Raw genomic sequence first — 20,555 nt, 5'->3', positions numbered from 1 at the left:
GCAGTGCACCTACACCACAGGGCAAGTGGTCCCCAGTGGAAGCGACCATGCCCATCAACATCCTGGAAATTCGTGCCATCCTCCTGGCTTTGAGGGCCTTTCATCACTTACTGGCAGCCTCTCACATCAGAATACAGTCGGACAATGCCACGGCTGTGGCATATGTGAATCACCAAGGGGGGACCCGCAGTACCCAGGCGATGCGAGAAGTGTCACATATCTTCCACTGGGCGGAGGACACAGGGTCGGTTCTCTCGGCGCTCCACATTCCAGGGGTGGACAACTGAGAAGCACTGACTTCCTCAGCCGACAAGAAATAGACTCGGGAGAGTGGTCTCTCCATCCCGAAATTTTTCGCCAGATCTGCCATCGCTGGGGGACCCCGGATGTGGACTTAATGGCATCCCACTTCAATGCCAAGGTCTCCAACTTCATGGCCAGAAAACACGATCCGCGGTCGCTCGGAGCAGACGCTCTGGTTCAGGACTAGACCCATTTCCAGCTTCTGTGCATTTTTCCACCTCTCCCCCTGATATCCAGAGTGGTGAGGAAGATCAAACAAGAGGGAGTTCCAGCCATCCTAATTGCACCGGACTGGCCCAGACGTACATGGTACGCCGACATCGTTCAACTTACAGCAGACGCCCCCTGGCGTCTCCCCGACCGCCACGATCTTCTATCACAAGGCCTGTTCTACCACCAGAACTCAGGGGCTCTCAATTTGACGGCATGGCCCTTAAGACCTGGGTTCTAACCCAGGTTCTAACCCAGGCAGGGCTCTCTCCGGACGTCAATGGAACCATGATCAGAGCACGGGAGCCAGCCTCTGCCAACATTTATTACCGTATCTTTACCTGGTGCGAATCTCGTGGCCAGACCCCACTCCCTTATTCCCTACCCAAAGTACTTGGTTTTCTCCAATCGGGTCTGGCGGCCAGGCTGTCATTGGGCTCGCTTAAGAGCCAGGTGTCAGCCCTCTCAGTGCTTTTTCAAAGGCGCATTGCTACCAAGCCGCAAGTAAGGACTTTTCTTCAGGGGGTTTCCCGATTGGTTCCCCCCTACAGACGACCACTAGAAACGTGGGACGTCAACCTGGTCCTGACAGCATTGCAGGAACCACCCTTTGAACCCCTTAAGGAGGTCCCGCTCCGCCTTCTCTCCCAGAAGGTGGTTTTCCTGGTGGCAATCACCTCGCTACGCAGAGTGTCTGAACTGACAGCACTCTCCTGCAGACGATCCTTCCTGGCTTTTCACCAGGACAAGGTAGTTCTTCGTACGGTCCCATCCTTCCTTCCAAAGGTTGTGTCCAACTTCCACCTCAATGAGGAAATTTCACTACCATCCCTTTGTCTGATTCCGGTTCATAGAGTGAAGAAGGCTCTACATACATTTGACCTCATCAGGGCATTGCTTATATTTGTGTCTAGGACTGTGTCCTTCCGGAGGTCTGATTCTCTTTTCCTCCTTCCGGAAGGTGGCAACAAGGGTCTGCCAGCTTCCAAAGCTACCCTTGCCAGGTGGATCAAATCCACCATACAAGAGGCCTACCGCCTTAAGAATTCTCCTCTTCCAGACGGTATTACGGCACACTCTACACAGGCGGTAAGGGCCTCCTGGGCCATTCGGCACCAGGCTTCGGCACAACAAGTGTGTAAGGCGGCCACTTGGACTAGCCTACACACGTTTTACTAAACACTACAGGGTTCATACCCAGTCCTCAGCGGACGCGAGCCTGGGTAGACGTGTTCTGCAGGTGGCGGTGCCCTAAGTATAGAGGCCTGTCTGCACAATATTCGTCCATTGCTTCCCACCCAGGGACTGCTTTAGGACGTCCCATGGTCCTGTGTCCCCCAATGACGCGAAAGAGTAAAGAAGATTTTTGTATACTCACCGTAAAATCTCTTTCTCTTTGCCTCTAATTGGGGGACACAGCTCCCACTCTGTTGCGCTTTACGGGCCGTTGTAACTGTTGAGTTCTCATATTGTTTTCTTCTTTCTACATAGTTGCCTTCTTGCAGGCATAATTATGTTATTCATGTTACGTTCCTCCTACTGCTTTTGCACAAAACTGGAGAAGGCTGACGTCGTCCAGGGGTGTATACTGCAGAGGAGGAGCCACAGTTAATCCTTTTTCAGATTATGCATACTGTCGCCTCCTAGTGGACAGCAGCATAACACCCATGGTCCTGTGTCCCCCAATTAGAGGCTAAGAGAAAGATTTTACGGTGAGTACACAAAAATCTCCTTTTTCCTTTCATGACTGCTTTGCACACTCTTGGCATTCTCTTGATGAGCTTCAAGAGGTAGTCACGGGAATATTTTTCACTTCACAGGTGTGCCCTGTCAGGTTTAATAAGTGGGATTTCTTGCCTTATAAATGGGGTTGGGACCATCAGTTGTGTTTAGCAGAAGTCTAATGGATACACAGTCCTACTGAATAGACTGTTAGCTGCTTTTTTCTTGCTATAATACAAATTCTAAGTAAAGAAAAAGGAGTGGCCATCATTACTTTAAGAAATGAAGGTCAGTCAGTCTGAAAAATTGGGCAAACTTTGAAAGTGTCCCCAAGTGCAGTGGCAAAAACCATCAAGCGCTACAAAGAAACTGGCTCACATGAGGACTGCCCCAGGAAAGGAAGACCAAGAGTCACCTCTGCTTCTGAGGATAAGTTTATCCGTGTCACCAGCCTCAGAAATCGCAGGTTAACAGCACCTCAGATTAGAGACCGGGTCAATGCCACACAGAGTTCTAGCAACAGACACATCTCTACAACAACTGTTAAGGGGAGACTTTGTGCAGCAGGCCTTCATGGTAAAATAGCTGCTAGGAAACCACTGCTAAGGACAGGCAACAAGCAGGAGAGACTTGTTTGGGCTAAAGAACACAAGGAATGGACATTAGACCAGTGAAAATCTGCTTTGGTCTGATGAGTCCAAATTTGAGATCTTTGGTTCCAGCCACCGTGTCTTTGTGCGACGCAGAAAAGGTGAGCGGATGGGCTCTACATGCCTGGTTCCCACCGTGAAGCATGGAGGAGGAGGTGAGATGGTGTGGTGGGTGCTTTGCTGGTGACACTGTTGGGGATTTATTAAAAATTGAAGGCATACTGAACCAGCATGGCTACTACAGCATCTTGCAGCGGCATGCTATTCCATCCGGTTTGCCTTTAGTTGGACCATCATTTATTTTTCACCAGGACAATGACCCCAAACACACCTCCAGGCTGTGTAAGGGCTATTTGACCAAGAAGGAGAGTGATGGGGTGCTACGCCAGATGACCTGACCTCCACAGTCACCAGACCTGAACCCAATCGAGATGGTTTGGGGTGAGCTGGACCGCAGAGTGAAGGCAAAAGGGCCAACAAGTGCTACGCATCTCTGGGAACTCCTTCAAGATTGTTGGAAGACCATTCCCGATGACTACCTCTTGAAGCTCATCAAGAGAATGCCAAGAGTGCAAAGCAGTCATGAAAGCAAAAGGTGGCTACTTTGAAGAACCTAGAATATAAGACATATTTTCAGTTGTTTCGCACTTTTTTGTTAAGTATATAATTCCACATGTGTTAATTCATAGTTGTGATGCCTTCAGTGTGAATGTACAATTTTCATAGTCATGAAAATACAGAAATTTCTTTAAATGAGGTGTGTCCAAACTTTTGATCTGTACTGTGTGTGTATGTGTGTGTGTATGTATGTATGTATGTATGTATGTGTGTGTGTGTGTGTATATATATATATTTTATACACACACATATGCATGCAGGCACACACATATATACATTTCTTTTATTTTCACACTAGTATCGCCCGATATTGGCAACAATAAAAATACAAGCCAGTATGAAAATAACATAACAATGAGGCCCCATATATCAAAAAATAAAGGATGTAAAACCTGATTGAAAATCCAAACAAAGTTTTTTACAGCTCTTTAAACTGCATGAACAAAAAATCTTCAAACTGTGCCTGGGTCAGGAGCAGGGGAAAAATGGCCTGGTCTTGAACTGATTAAAGTGGCCCCGACACCTCCCCTGACATGTCCTTTTTAGTATATGCTTGTATTCTACATGAAATATCTATTCTGGAGTTTTTTTTGTTATAACTGTGTTATGTACTGTTCCTCTTTTATACTTAGAAGTTTATGAATAAATTGACAACTGGGTGTTATCCTACCCTTTCCTAGGGGGCGTGTTTATGCTGTGTAACTGATCAGTGATTGGACAGTGTCAGATTATGTAGGGACACCCCCCCAGCTGGTGCCATTCTTCTCTCTGTCCATCTTTAGTGACATGTCATTGTCTAATTCACATTGTCTTCCCTTGTAGAATAAGAAGGCTCACATCCCTTACAGGGACAGTAAACTCACCCGCCTCCTGAAAGATTCTATTGGAGGCAACTGTAGGACGGTCATGATAGCAGCAATCAGCCCTTCGTGTCTAAGTTATGATGACACCTATAACACGCTAAAGTATGCCAACCGGGCCAAGGAAATAAAACTGTCGGTGAGTACTGAAAAGAAGATAACTTGTCACCGGGTGGAAAGTGACCATTTGTTTTTTTTAATTAATCCCCGATGCTCCCTTTAGTATTCTTTTATATATACAATTTGCCATAGGAATCTGGAGATGTTTTTTTACTGATAATTATTATAGTTTTTACTAAGTGGGTGTGGCTCAGGTTCCTCATGGGCGTGCCATTAGGCAGCTCTACATAATTACCCTGTGAGCCATTTCCATGCAAAGGTCCATATCTGTGGAACCATATGGAGGATTTATAGAAAACAAAAAGTGGAAAACTCAGGGGAGCAACGGGAATAAATTAAGAAGAAAAAATTGTCACAGAGGGGGAAGGCTCCTGCTGCAGCCAGTCATTTTACATCCACATAGAAAACGGGGAAGAGGCGAAGGGAAGGCATGAATGAGGTTCTGAGACACAAAGAAGACTTATTTCTTTCTGAGACACAAAGAAGACTTATTTCTCAGTTTTACTTGTAATATGAAATAGAATTAAAAATAAGGAGGAAATTAAGGAAGAAATTTGTTTCTATTTTTTGGATGTAAAAAAGTAATAAAATCCCAGGTCACCTGTTTCTTTTCATTTCCTGTTAATTTTGTTGTTTGTTTTCTTGTTTTATAGCTGAAGAGCAACGTGATCAATTTGGACTGTCATATCAGCAAATATGCCGCCGTGTGCGAGGAACTGAAAGCTGAGGTGGGATGCCCGAATTCAAGCCTGGTGCAGGTAACAGCGCTGTGGTCATCATGACATTTTGCTTTTTCTATGAATAGGTGGCTGCACTAAAGGCCAAGCTGCAGTCCTATGAAATGAAGGAATCCAACCAAAAAACTACGGAATCATCGACTCTCTGCCACAGCCCTGTGCTGAGGAAATCCCCGAGGTAATCTTATTACATACCGCATTTTTCGGACTATGAGACGCACCGAACCATAATACGCGCCTAGGTTTTAGAGGAGGAAATATATGAAAAAAAAATTTAAGCATAAAATGTGGTCAATTCTGTACTTAAAATCCCCTATCCTGGTAAATATGGTGCTCTCATCCCCATCCTGATACATATGGCCCCCTCATCCCTATCCTGGCAGGAATGGTAACCCTCATCCCTATTCTGGTATGCAAGGTCCCCATCTCGTCCTAGTATGCAGGGCCCCATCCTTAATCTGGTATAATTGGCCCCCACCCCATCCTGTTATGCATGGCCCCATTAGAAAACATAAAAAAAAAAAAAAAAAAACATTACACTTACCTTCCCGGCGCTCCCTCACAGCATCATGCTCCGATGCTGGTATGCATGGCCCCATCCTTATCCTGGTTTGCATGGCCCCATCAGAAAACATTAAAAAATAAAAAAAAAATTCAATTTTAATGTTTTTTCTTATGGGGCCATGTATATCAGGATGGCAATGGAGACCAATCATACCAGGATGCTAAAGAGAAATGAATATTCATTGCTCTCCACGCCCATGGGCGTGGAATGCAGTGAATATTCATTTCTCTTTAGCAGCGGGCACAGGAGTTAGCCGCAGCAGCTGGCTCCTGCCTCTGACCCACTGCTCCTCCGATGCTGCTGCCCCACCTCCCCACCACAGCCAGATCCAGTACATCCAATCTCTAACATGCACCCCCTCATTTTCCTCCACATTTTTGGAGTAAAAAAGTGTCTTATAGTCCGAAAAATACGGTACATGCCTGGGAATAATACAAGGCAAATTACTTTGCAAATGTATGTAAATTATTATATAATGCTTAATGTCTGTAGTTTAAAATAAAAAAAATTGAGCAAATAAGGTCAAAAGGTGTGATAACTTCTGCAATAAAGCTTTTTTTTTCTCCATTGCATGTAAAATAAGAAAAATAGCTTATAGTCTTAATTAAAGGAATTGTCCAGGCTTGGGGCTCAAGACTGCAAACTTGTGAATCTTCACAGTGCACACTTTCAGGATTCGCTGGGAGCGGGCAGTCATGTGACCGCAAGAATGCGATTTGGATACTTTCGGCCACATTCCGACTAGACGTGTTTGACCTCGCTCAATTCACTTGCATTGAGTGTGACCGCACACGTCTAGTAGGCACGTGACCACATGTATGCAAACCGCGAACACTTGTGGTCACACACCCACCTGCTGCCGACACTGGAGAATCTTGACAACACACACTGTGCGCGCTATATGGAAAAAACAATCTCAAGTAAGTCCCCCAGAGTCCCAAAAAAAAGTGTTGGGAGGCTCTATCTATGAAAAAATATTGTTGGCTGTTTTTGTTCTTGCAAATTTCGGAATTATTTTTTTAACCAATTAAAAAATGAAATACTATACACGTTTGCTATCACCATAATCATACTGACATCTTTTTTCTGTCATTTTTGCTGCAACAGAACACTGTAAAAGCGAAACCTAAATTTAACAATGATGGAAAGCTTGATCTTTTTCAGTTTCACGACACTTGGAATTTTTTCCCATTTCCCAGTACATTAAGTAGTAAAGTGAATGGTGTAATTCAAAACTACAATTCATCTTGCCAAAAAAAAAAGCCCTCCTATAGTTATGTATACGGAAAAATAAAGTAGAGGGAAAAACGTAAGCAAAAAAATCACCCAGTCATGATTGGGTTAAACGGAACCTGTCGGGATGAATTTACTAGTGAAACTAGAGGTATGGCTGTATAGGTCTTGGCTCAACCATAAAAATGACACCTTTCTTATAGTAATCCGATATGCCAGCACTGAGAAATCAAGATTTGAAGCTACATGTAGAATTAGCCAGGAAGTGCTTTGGGGGCTTGTCAGTGCACTTCCCGGCCAATTTTACATGTAGCTTCAATGCTTGATTGCTCAGCGCTGGCACATCGGATTACTACAAGAAAGGTGTCATGTTTCTTGTTGTTCTGAGATCTATACAGCAACTAGATGTTTCCAGCCAGCTAACGCTCGGCACGCTCATTGCTATCTAATTAACGCTGCTGGTGATTAAACTAAAGTAAATAATGACAACATTCAATAGCGCTTACGCAGGTGGTAAATTAACTTAAAATTAAGTTAATAACAATAGTTAATCCCGCCAACCCACCACATTACCACACATAATCCTGCCCCCACCACATTACCACACATAATCCCGCCCCCACACCACATTACTACAGATAATCCCGCCCCCCACCACATTACCACACATAATCCCGCCCCCCACCACATTACCACACACAATCCCGCCCCCAGACCACACTACTACAGATAATCCCGCCCCCCACCACATTACCACACATAATCCCGCCCCCACACCACATTACCACAGATAATACCGCCCCACCACATTACCACACATAATCCCGCCCCCACCACACTACCACACACAATTCCGCCCCTCCACCACATTACCACACACAATCCCGCCCCCACCCCATCACCACACATAATACTGCCACCCCACCCCATTCACCACACATAATCCTGCCCCCCCACCACATCACCACACATAATTCCGCCCCCCCACCACATTACTGCACATAATCCCACCCCCACCACATTACCACACGGGATTACATGTGGTGATGTGGAGGGCGGGATTATGTGTTGGGGGCGTGGGATTCTGTGTGGTGATGTGGGGGGCGGGATTATGTGTGGTAATGTGGTGGGGGCGGGATTATCTAGTAATGTGGTGGGGGGGCGGGATTATGTGTGGTAATGGGGTGGGGCGGCGGGATTATGTGTGGTGATGTGGTGGGGGCGGGATTATGTGTGGTGATGTGGTGTGGGGGTGGGATTATGCGTAGTGATGTGGGGGCCGGGATTATGCGTGGTGGGAGGTGGAATTGTGTGGTAATGTGGTGGGGGTCGGGATTATGTATGGTAACGTGGTGGAGGGTGGGATTATGTGTGATAACACGGTGGGGGGCGGGATTATGTGTGGTAATGTGGGGGGCTGGATTATGTGTAGTAATGTGGTGGGGTGGCGGGATTATGTGTGGTGATGTGGGGGTCGGGATTATGTGTGGTGGTGGGGGGGCGGGATTATGCGTGGTAATGTGATGGGGGGTGGGATTATGTGTGGTGATGGGGTAGGGGGCGGGATTATGTGTGGTAATGTGGTGGGGGGCGGAATTATCTAGTAATGCGGAGGGGGGTGGGATTATGTGTGGTAATGTGGTGGGGGGCGGGATTATGTGTGGTGATGGGGTGGGGGGGGCGGTATGTGTGGTAATGTGGTGGGGGGGAATTATCTGTAGTAATGCGGTGGGGGGGCAGGATTATGTGTGGTAATGTGGTGGGGGCGGGATTGTGTGGTGGGGGGCGGGATTATGTGTGGTAATGTGGTGGGGGGCGGGATTATGTCTAGTAATGTGGTGGGGGGCAGGATTATGTCTAGTAATGTGGTGGGGGGCGGGATTGTGTGGTGGGGGGCGGGATTATGTGTGGTGAGGGGGCGGGATTAGGTGGTGAGGGGGCAGGATTAGGTGTGCTGAGGGGGCGGGATTATATGGGGTGGGGGGGATTATGTGTGGTGATGGGGGGCGGGATTATGTGTGGTGATGGGGGGCGGGATTATGTGTGGTGATGGGGGGCGGGATTATGTGTGGTGATGGGGGGCGGGATTATGTGTGGTGATGGGGTGGGGGGCGGGATTATGTGTGGTGATGGGGTGGGGGGCGGGATTATGTGTGGTAATGTGGGATTATCTGGTAATGTGGTGGGGGGTGGGATTATCTGTGGTAATGTGGTGGGGGGCGGGATTATGTGTGGTAATGGGGTGGGGGGCGGGATTGTGTGGTGATGTGTTGGGGGCGTGGGATTCTGTGTGGTGATGTGGGGGGCGGGATTATGTGTGGTGATGTGGGGTGGGATTTTGTGTGGTTATGTGGTGGGGGCGGGATTATCTGTAGTAATGTGGTGGGGGGGCGGGATTATGTGTGGTAATGGGGTGGGGCAGCGGGATTATGTGTGGTGATGTGGTGGGCGGGATTATATGTGGTGTGGGGGTGGGATTATGCGTAGTGATGTGGGGGCCGGGATTATGTGTGGTGGGGGGCGGGATTATATGGTAATGTGGTGGGGGGGCTGGATTATGTGTAGTAATGTGGTGATGAGTCGGGATTCATAGATTGTAAGCTTGCGAGCAGGGCCCTCATTCCTACTGGTATCTGTTTTGAACTGTGATTTCTGTTATGCTGTAATGTCTATTGTCTGTATAAGTCCCCTCTATAAGTTGTAAAGCGCTGCGGAATATGTTGGCGCTATATAAATAAAATTATTATTATTATTATTATTATTATTATGTGTGGTGGTGGGGGGGCGGGATTATGCGTGGTGGGGGGTGGGATTATCTGTGGTAATGTGGTGGGGGGTGGGATTATGTGTGGTAATGTGGTGGGGGCGGAATTATCTAGTAATGCGGAGGGGGGCGGGATTATGTGTGGTAATGTGGTGGGGGTGGGATTATGTGTGGTAATGTGGGATTATCTGTGGTAATGTGGGGGGTGGGATTATCTGTGGTAATGTGGTGGGGGGCGGGATTATGTGTGGTAATGGGGTGGGGGGCGGGATTATGTGTGGTAATGTGGTGGGGGTCGGGATTATGTGTGGTAACGTGGTGGAGGGTGGGATTATGTGGTAACACGGTGGGGGGCGGGATTATGTGTGGTAATGTGGGATTATGTGTGGTAATGTGGTGGGGGGTGGGATTATCTGTGGTAATGTGGTGGGGGGCGGGATTATGTGTGGTAATGAGGTGGGGCGCGGGATTGTGTGGTGATGTGTTGTGGGGTGGGATTATGTGTGGTGATATGTTGAAGGGGCGGGATTATGTGGTGATGTGGTGGGGGGGCGGGATTATATGTGGTGCGGATTGTGTGTGGTAATGGGGTGGGGGGCAGGATTATGTGTGGTGATGGGGGCGGAGCTACTGTGCAGGGGGCGGGATTAGCGAGTAATCACGATGCCTCTTTTAAATAAATAAATAAAAAATATATATATATATATATACATACATACACCAGCTTTGGTCATCAAACTGTCTTGGCAAGTTTCATCTTGGTAAGATTGTGAAATGTTTACAGTGTAACTTAATTTTTTTTTTGTAAGAAACAAAGTTGTGGGTGACCATTGCAATAAATCTCCCATGTAGCCCCAGCCTAAATATTAACTGAGCAGTTTACGTGCAGTCAGTAATCCGATGCATCCCATACATCACCCGGGCCCGTTCCTATATGTCCTCCTGTCCGCGGTAGTTAACGTTCTCATTTATCTTGTCTGCCACTCACATGTTTGTACTCTACGCAAAGCTCCTCTCTCCCATCCACTGTTATTCTTTACGACAGGAACGTTCCTCCACCCAGGGGATCTGGGATTATTTAGCAGAAAATGTGTTACATATGCATCAGCTGCAGGGCTTCGGAAACATTTCTCCTTTAAGTTCTGTTCTCTCCCAATTTTTTTTTTTTTTATTTCTGGCCATTAGCATCGAATCTGGAACAAGTAAAACAACAAAATAAAAGCGAAAAAATGTATGAAATGAAAATCCCGGGTATGCAGGGGACGCTGGAAAATTATGCTTTGTTCTTTTAGGAAAAAGGAAATCATTTTAGATTGGCTTTTCTTTTATTTTTTAATATTTCGTGGAAAGTGGAGTTCCAGCTGGGTAATATGACATTTCGCTGCTTGTGGTCGAGGGTAACATTTTTGAAGCTGCTTTCATAATCACGGTGGTGCTGTTATTGAAAAATTACCTAATATTGTAATACGATCAGCCTATTACTACACAACTTCGCCCCCACTACCCACAGCCACCATATTTCTTTGTACTTATTTCTACCGTAATGATTGACGAAGCAGCGTTTGGTCTAGGTTAAATTATTGTCTATATAAAGTGCCCTGTATTTAGCACCATCCATCATCCCATCAGCTCTGAGCAGCTTCCCTATTCCTGCTGAAGAAAAGCTTCCCCACAGCATGATGCCACCACAACGGGTGATGGTGGGGATGGTGTTTTCAGGGTGATGTGCAGTCAGGGCCGGACTGGTCATTGGGCAGTTCTGGCAAATGCCAGAAGGGCCGGTGGCAGTCGTGGGCCGCTCGCCAGCACTGACTCTCCCATCATTCCCCGCTCTGCCTGGCACTGACACTGCCTGCGGGTGCGCGATGATGACATTTCATCGCGCACCTGCTGTGTGACCGTGCAGGCTGCAGCTGCTGAGACCAGAGCCAGAAGCAGCGCTGGGTAGGGTTGAGCGAAACGGGTCGTGCATTTTCATAAGTCGCCGACTTTTGGCAAAGTCGGCGTCTCATGAAACCCGACCCCGATCCCTATGGGGGTCGGCCATGCGGTACGCGATCTTGGCGGCAAAGTCGCGTGTTGTATGACGGAGGAGGAGGAGGAGGATTCACTGAGTGATAACTGGATTGTGGGGCTATGTGGGGGCGGCTGTATTACATTCTATGGGGGCTGTGCTGTATTATATTCTATGGAAGGGCTACATTATGCTCTATGAGGGGGCTACCATATATTCTCTGGGGTGGCATCATTATACTATATGTGGGCTGCATTATACTGTATTGAGGACTATGGGAAATACATTATACTATATGAAGAACTATGGGGCGCATTATACTATGGGAAGTGAATTGTACTACATGGATGACAATGGCGGGGCAATATACTATATGGAGCACTATGAGGAATGTATTATACTATATGGAGGACTGTGGCAGTACATTATACTATTTGGAGGACTGAGAAGTGTATTATACTATATGGAGGAATTGCAGTGCATTTTAATATATGAAGGACTATGAGGAGTGTATTATACTATATGGAGGACTATGAGGAGTGTATTATACTATATGGAGGACTGAGGAGTGTATTATACTATATGGAGGACTGAGGAGAGTATTATACTATATGGAGGACTGAGGTGCACATTATAATATATGGAGGACTATGGGGTGTATTATACTAAACAAGCAAAATTCTGCCTATTCATCGAGTGATTGGATTGTTTATGTGGGAACAGAAATCCTTGTTCTCAGCAGCACATCGCCGGTGTAAACTGTAGTTGTGCTGCTGACAACATGATACTGTATGGGGACAGATTGATCTAATTGTGATTGTTCTGTTCCTTCATTCTTTCTCAGTTGGTGTAAAGAGGTCGGGAAACAAGCGAACGACTTCAGTATTGTCGATCACACTCGTTTAGTGGCCTGAGATCAGCGTATGTAAATACAGCAGAAATGCTTCGCAGGGAGACCAGGCAAGGATGATGACGGTTGTAGTTAGCACCCGGCGCCTGGGAATAGCGCTAACGCTACTGCTTTTCCCAGCTGCCAGAGCATTTAATTCTGGTATGTGTAATGATTTTTAGGGTTGATGTCAGTTGTGTATCAGACATCCCCACTACTAGCCCAGAGCTGGAGAGACCCAGCAACTCTGAAGAGCAGTGACGGTAGTAACAATACCGCTCTTCAGTCGTCGAGCCCAGCGCAAGGCCCGGAATATCTGAAGAGCGGTGACGTTACGGATGTCACCGTTCTTCAGAGTCACCGGGTCTCGTGCTGCGCAGCGGAACCAAAAGTGGCTGTAGGCAAAGTTTATGGAGCATCAGAATGAGGTTCCATAGGTTTTGGTCGTCTCATCCCTTCATTATCTACGAGAACCAGTTATGTAGGTAAAGTAGCGGCTTTTCTTGGTACTGCAACTGAAAGCAATAAATAGGACTGAGCTGTAATGCTGGATACAGCTGTGATTATATGTTATATAGTCGTGTTGCACTCCCCTCACTTTTTGTAACCTACAAGTGTACAAAGATATTGTACAGTCACCATGTGACAAGTGGGCCTGTGTAACTTCAAATGCCAGGGCTGAATTTTAGTCTCAGTACGGCCCTGTGTGCAGTGTTAGTTTTCTGCCATATATAGCATTTAGCACAAAAAGTTCTCATTTGACCAGAGAACCTTCTTCCACATGCTCGCTGTGTCCCCTGCTTGGCTTTTTGCAAACTGCAAATGGGACTTCTTATGGCTTGCTTTCGAAAATGACTTTCTTCTTGCGAGTCTTTCATAAAGGCCAGATTTGTTGAGTATGACTAATAATTATCCCGTGGACAGATTCTCACACCTGAACTATGGATTTCTACAGCTCCTCCATTGACCATGGACCTCTTGGCTGCTTCTCTAATTAGTGCTCTCCTTGCTTGGGATGTCTGTGTTGGTGGACGGCCATGTCTTGGTAGGTTTGCAGTAGTCCCATACTCCTTCCATTTTTGGATGATGGATTGAAAAGTGCTCCATGAGATGTTCACAGCTTGGGCTATTTTTTTTATAACCTAACCCTGCTTTATAACCCTTTTTTATAATCTAACCCTGCTTTATTCTTCTCCACAACTTTATCCCTGACCTGTCTGGTGTGCTCCTTGGTTTTCATGATGCTGTTTGATCCTTAATGTTTTCAAACAAACCTCTGAGGCCTTCACAGAACAGCTGTAGTTATACTGGGAAGAAATTACACGCAGGTGGACTTGATTTACTAATTGTGACTTCTGGAGACAATTGGTCACTAAGGATTTTATTTAGGGGTATCAGACTACAGGGGGCTGAAAACAAATGCACATCACAATTTTTATATTTATATTTTTAAGATTAGAAAAGCCTGTTTCATTTCCTGTACGCTTCACAAATACTTGCTATTTTGTGTAAAATCCAAATTAAAATACATGAAGGTTGGTAGTGTTATATGAGAAAAAAAAAAAAAAAAGGTGTAAAAGTTCACAGGGTATGAATACTTTTTTCAATTCACTATATAATTTGTGCTCTCCATGGTCATATTCTGATGCACAGCTGTAGGTTTTGGTACATGATGCACATAGCTCCGGATGTTTTTCTTTTGGAATCTGACATTTTTATCAGGTGCACGTCTGCTCCGTCTTCCCCACTTGTAATATATCTATTCACTAGTCAAAAACATCTGTGGAAGGGATTAAAGTGACCGTCCTTCCCCAGATACAGGATTTCCGTATACATTACTTTACCTGGTGCCCCCTTTATGATCTTTGCTTCCGGTAGCCATTCCCAAGTTCCTTGGTTGCTCTCCCTGGCCCATAAGTTTGAGCGCAGTAGAAAAGCTGCTTCTTGGTCATCATATGCTCCTCCTTCCGCCTGAAGACCCCCATACACATTAGATAAAAGATGGCCGACCATCTGATGTGTATAGGAAGTCTTCTGAATTTCCTTCTAAAGATGATGTCTGAAGAGAGAAGCATCGTTGGAATTTCAGTGCCCAATTTCTTTCGGGAGAGCCGTGAGCCTTCTCTTACACCGTTGAAAACAGATGAACGCTCGACCAAGTTTACACCCCTGGAACCGCACCGGAGGGAGTAGGTTTGTTCTTATTTTAAAAGGGGTTGACAAGGGGATGTCCAGGGGTTGTCCAAGTAGTGGACACTCCACAGATGGCAGATGTCGGCTCTATTATATCTCCATTCTCGCTGATCGCTGCTGCTAATTGCTGATAGTGGCAGTTAAGTTCCTCGATCCGGACGGGTGGGCGGCCATCGGCTTCCCTGTGATTGTAGGGAATTTGACACGACAGCTGGAGGGCAGCTGAACGCCCCCCATGCCTATCACAGGATCACTGCCACAGGCTGGACGTCATAGAAGTCGATGATTCTTGTTATATGAAGCAATATTTTGGTATTGCTGTTTATAGTGGAAGCGATCAGACGATCGCAGGTTTAAGACCCCTAAGGGGACTAATAAAGTAAAAAAAAAAAGAAAATAAAGAAAAAAAAATTATAAAAATTCGATCCCCCTTTTCCCAGTTAACAATAAAAGAAAATGTAAAATATATGTATATATATGTCCTATCTATGAAAATGAGATTAATTTACCCAATTTGTAAAAGGGGGAAAAGAAAATAATTTGAAAGACAGAATTGCGGGTTTTTGGTTACATAGTTACATAGTTATTAAGGTTGAAGGAAGACTGTAAGTCCATCTAGTTCAACCCATAGCCTAACCTAACATGCCCTAACATGTTGATCCAGGGGAAGGCAAAAAAAACCCCATGTGGCAAAGAGTAAAGGCCCCGTCTCACTAAGCGATTTACCAACGATCACGACCAGCGATACGACCTGGCCGTGATCGTTGGTAAGTCGTTGTGTGGTCGCTGGGGAGCTGTCACACAGACCGCTCTCTCCAGCGACCAACGATCAGGGGAACGACTTCGGCATCGTTGAAACTGTCTTCAACGATGCCGAAGTCCCCCTGCAGCACCCGGGTAACCAGGGTAAACATCGGGTTACTAAGCGCAGGGCCGCGCTTAGTAACCCGATGTTTACCCTGGTTACCAAAAAAAACAAACACTACATACTCGCCTTTCGGTGTCCAGGTCCCTTGCCGTCTGCTTCCTGCTCTGACTGAGATCCGGCCGTACAGTGAGAAGTGAGAGCAGCAGTGACGTCACCGCTGTGCTCTCACTTCTCACTGTACGGCAGTCAGTGAGAGCAGGAAGCAGACGGCAAGGGACCTGGACACCGAAAGGCGAGTATGTACTGTTTGGTTTTTTTGGTAACCAGGGTAAACATCGGGTTACTAAGCGCGGCCCTGCGCTTAGTAACCCGATGTTTACCCTGGTTACCAGTGAAGACATCGCTGGATCGGTGTCACACACACCGATTCAGCGATGTCAGCGGGGCCTCAACGACCAAAAAAAGGTCCAGGCCATTCCGACACGACCAGCGATCTCGCAGCAGGGGCCTGATCGCTGGTACGTGTCACACATAGCGAGATCGCTATGGAGGTCGCTGTTGCGTCACAAAACTTGTGACTCAGCAGCGATCTCGCTAGCGATCTCGCTATGTGAGACGGGGCCTTAACTCCACCATGGGGAAAAAAATTCCTTCCCGACTCCACATACGGCAATCAGACTAGTTCCCTGGATCAACGCCTTATCAAGGAATCTAGTGTATATACCCTGTAACATTATACTTTTCCAGAAAGGTATCCAGTCCCCTCTTAAATTTAATTAATGAATCACTCATTACAACATCATACGGCAGAGAGTTCCATAGTCTCACTGCTCTTACAGTAAAGAATCCGCGTCTGTTATTATGCTTAAACCTTCTTTCCTCCAGACGTAGAGGATGCCCCCTTGTCCCTGTCTCAGGTCTATGATTAAAAAGATCATCAGAAAGGTCTTTGTACTGTCCCCTCATATATTTATACATTAACATAAGATCACCCCTTAGTCTTCGTTTTTCCAAACTAAATAGCCCCAAGTGTAATAACCTATCTTGGTATTGCAGACCCCCCAGTCCTCTAATAACCTTGGTCGCTCTTCTCTGCACCCGCTCCAGTTCAGCTATGTCTTTCTTATACACCGGAGACCAGAACTGTGCACAGTATTCTAAGTGTGGTCGCACTAGTGACTTGTATAGAGGTAAAATTATGTTCTCCTCATGAGCATCTATGCCTCTTTTAATACATCCCATTATTTTATTTGCCTTTGTAGCAGCTGCCTGACACTGGCCACTGAATATGAGTTTGTCATCCACCCATACACCCAGGTCTTTTTCATTGACGGTTTTGCCCAGAGTTTTAGAATTAAGCACATAGTTATACATCTTATTACTTCTACCCAAGTGCATGACCTTACATTTATCCCCATTAAAGCTCATTTGCCATTTATCAGCCCAAGCTTCTAGTTTACATAAATCATCCTGTAATATAAAATTGTCCTCCCCTGTATTGATTACCCTGCAGAGTTTAGTGTCATCTGCAAATATTGAAATTCTACTCTGAATGCCCCCTACAAGGTCATTAATAAATATGTTAAAAAGAAGAGGGCCCAATACTGACCCCTGTGGTACCCCACTGCTAACCGTGACCCAGTCCGAGTGTGCTCCATTAATAACCACCCTTTGTTTCCTATCCCTGAGCCAGCTCTCAACCCACTTACACATATTTTCCCCTATCCCCATTACTCTCATTTTATGTAACAACCTTTTGTGTGGCACCGTATCAAAAGCTTTGGAAAAGTCCATATATACTACGTCCACTGGGTTCCCTTGGTCCAGTCCGGAACTTACCTCTTCATAGAAGCTGGTTGAATGTAGAATTTTTATTTTACCCATTTTCCAGTAAAACTTTATAATAACCTTTTATGGTGTCATTCACAAGTACAATTTGTCCCACGAAAAAAAAGACAAAACCCTGCACATGGCTTTCAGTGGGAAAAATTTTTTAAAAAAAGTTACGGTGGGGAAATGAAGGTGCAAAATTTGAAAAATTGCTCTGTCCGTAAGGGGTTAAACCAAGCCTATTTTGTAAACTTGCTTTATCTAATAGATTCAGTTAGATGCTTTTGGTTTATTTCTGTATAGCTGTCGGACTCGTGTCCTATTTTATGTAGTGGCTTTTTTTTTTTTTTCTTAATTTTCTGCCTTTTTTGGATGATTATTTTGCCTATTTATTAACTCTATTTTCTTTTTTTTGCCACAGTTTGGAAGAGCCTTTAGATACATCCAGTCCAGAGCAAGGTTGGAAGAAGCGACTGCAGTCCCTGAGCGATCTGTCCTCCGAGCACTTACATTACAAGCGACATTACAGAAAGAAGAAAGAAAATCGGGTAAGGGGGTATTAAATATCTAAATATTATGGGGGTTGTTCACTAGCGGATGATTTCTTGTTAAATGGATTTTCTGATTTTGGAAAAGCCCCTGTTCCCCTGCTGTAGTTTAAAAAAAAAATAAATAAATAAAAAAAAAAAAATGTGCGCATTACTCATTCTCCCCAGGTCCAGCGTTGAGTATTGAGATAGACATGGGTTTTCTGAGACCAGAAAATTACTTTAAAGGGGTTGTCCACTTTTCAGACAACCCCATACTCAGTCAATATGTTTCCCCCAAGTAAAATAATTACACTTGTGCTCACCGCTGGTGCAGATCCAGTGGTGTAGGCCCCGATTCCCGGGGTTTGCGTAACAATGTTATATCACACAATCCCCAGGAAAGCCAGTGCCAGCAACGGAGGGGAGTATAGCTGTTATTATTTAACTTGAGGGAAACATGGGGACTGAGGAGTAATTTTTTTTCCCTGTGGTGGGTCGCTGCAGGAAAATTGACCAGTTTCTGCTGAATACAGCGGATTGCGCGATAGTCCTAGGATCAGCACATACATATAATCTTCCCAAATAATCCCTTTAAGGGGTTTTATCAGGATTTTATAAAACCTGCCTCAAATAAGGAAATAAAGTATACAGTCATGGCCGAAAGTGTTGGCACTAGGGTTGAGCGAAACGGATCGTTCATTTTCATAAGTCGCCGACTTTTGGCAAAGTCGGCGTCTCATGAAACCGAGCCGATCCCAGCGTTGCATCGGCCATGCGGTACGCAACTTTCGCGCCAAAGTTGCGTTTCAATGACGCTAAAAGCGCCATTTCTCAGCCAATGAAGGTGGACGCAGAGTGTGGGCAGCGTGATGACATAGATCTCAGTCCCCACCATCTTAGAGAAGGGCATTGCAGTGATTGGCTTGCTTTCTGCGGCGTCACAGGGGCTATAAAGGGGCGTTCCCGCCGACCGCCATCTTACTGCTGCTGATGTGAGTGTAGGGAGAGGTTGCTGCAGCTTCTTCAGAAGCAGGGACAGTGATAGGCAGGGTACATAAAGCTACAAACCGCTTGTGCTGTAGCGATTTCCACTGTCCAACACCACCTTTTGATTGCAGGGATAGTGGAAGCTACATTTTTTTTCCTCAGCGCTGTCGCTCATTGGGCTGCCCTAGAAGGCTCCCTGACCCTGATAGCTGCGTTGCTGTGCCTGTGTGTGTACGACGCTGTGCAAACCAACTGCTTTTTTCAAAGCACAAATCCTGTATTTCCTTCCTTTCTGCACAGCTATCTTGTGTGTTTGTCCACACTTTTGTGTGCAGCAGTCCTTTTTCTAGCTGCCTGCCATACTTTTCTGAGATAACTGCAGGGAGATAAATATTGGCAAGTCTGCCTCCGTGCCAGTCCTGTGTGTGGCATCTCACTCTCATTGTGTGGCACCGAAAAAACCACTGTGATACTTGGCCATTTTTTTTTTTGTCTAAATTCTCCCTTTTCCAAAAAAAAAGTTAGTGGGAGATAAATCTTGGCAACTCTGCCTCCGTGCCATTGCTGTGGGTGGTATCTCACTCTCATTGTGTGGCACCGAAAAAAACACTGTGATACTTGGCCATTTTTTTTTTTTTTGTCTAAATTCTCCCTTTTCCAAAAAAAAAGTTAGTGGGAGATAAATCTTGGCAAGTCTGCCTCCGTGCCAGTCCTGTGTGTGGCATCTGTCTCTCATTGTGTGGCACCGAAAAAACCACTGTGTGAAACTTGGCCATTTTTTTTTTTTTTTGGTTAAATTCTCCCTTTTCAAAAAAAAAATAGTTAGTGGGAGATAAATCTTGGCAAGTCTGCCTCCGTGCCAGTCCTGTGTGTGGCATCTGTCTCTCATTGTGTCCCACCGAAAAGCAGTGTGTAATACTGGTCCTTTTTTTTTTTTTTGGTTAAATTCTCCCTTTTCAAAAAAAAAAAATAGTTAGTGGGAGATAAATCTTGGCAAGTCTGCCTCCGTGCCAGTCCTGTGTGTGGCATCTGTCTCTCATTGTGTCCCACCGAAAAGCAGTGTGTGTGTAATACTGGGCCTTTTTGTTTTTTTTTGGTAAATTCTCCCTTTTCAAAAAAAAAAAAAAAATTAGTGGGAGATAAATATTGGCAAGTCTGCTTGAGTGCTGCTCCTGTGTGTGCCAACTGTCTCAAATTATTGGGGCACAGAAAACCTAGTGTGTAACATTGGGCCTGATTTTCCTTTCAGTGTCAGGCACCTATAAAGGTATATATAAATTCTACAGAAGTTTGAGTTCACCTTATAAGTTGTTTTACAGTAACAAATAGCGTTACTTTGGTTACGTTTTGCAAACAATGAGGAAGTCTAGTGGAAGAGGTCGTGGCCGTGGGCGGTCATTGTCAGCTGGTAATGATGGTAGTGGTGGTGGAGCATCAGGTGGTCGTGGTAAAAGCAGTACAG

The 20,555-nt window shown here is 45.5% G+C and overlaps 1 protein-coding gene across 1 annotated transcript in view; it reads left to right on the top strand.

Annotated features, from left to right (window-relative positions):
* Positions 1 to 20,555, top strand: part of KIF18B (kinesin family member 18B) — a 68,781-nt gene that overhangs the window by 27,398 nt on the left and 20,828 nt on the right. Inside the window, exons 7-10 of the mRNA XM_077259702.1 lie at positions 4,326 to 4,502; positions 5,137 to 5,211; positions 5,289 to 5,398; positions 17,998 to 18,124. Coding sequence (XP_077115817.1) covers positions 4,326 to 4,502; positions 5,137 to 5,211; positions 5,289 to 5,398; positions 17,998 to 18,124 — 489 coding nt within the window. The remainder of the gene's footprint in view (positions 1 to 4,325; positions 4,503 to 5,136; positions 5,212 to 5,288; positions 5,399 to 17,997; positions 18,125 to 20,555) is intronic.

This window comes from Ranitomeya variabilis, chromosome 4, assembly GCF_051348905.1.
Source record: "Ranitomeya variabilis isolate aRanVar5 chromosome 4, aRanVar5.hap1, whole genome shotgun sequence".
NCBI lineage: Eukaryota > Metazoa > Chordata > Amphibia > Anura > Dendrobatidae > Ranitomeya > Ranitomeya variabilis.
Note: the sequence above shows the minus strand (reverse complement) of the source record. Positions and strands in the feature narration are given on the sequence as shown.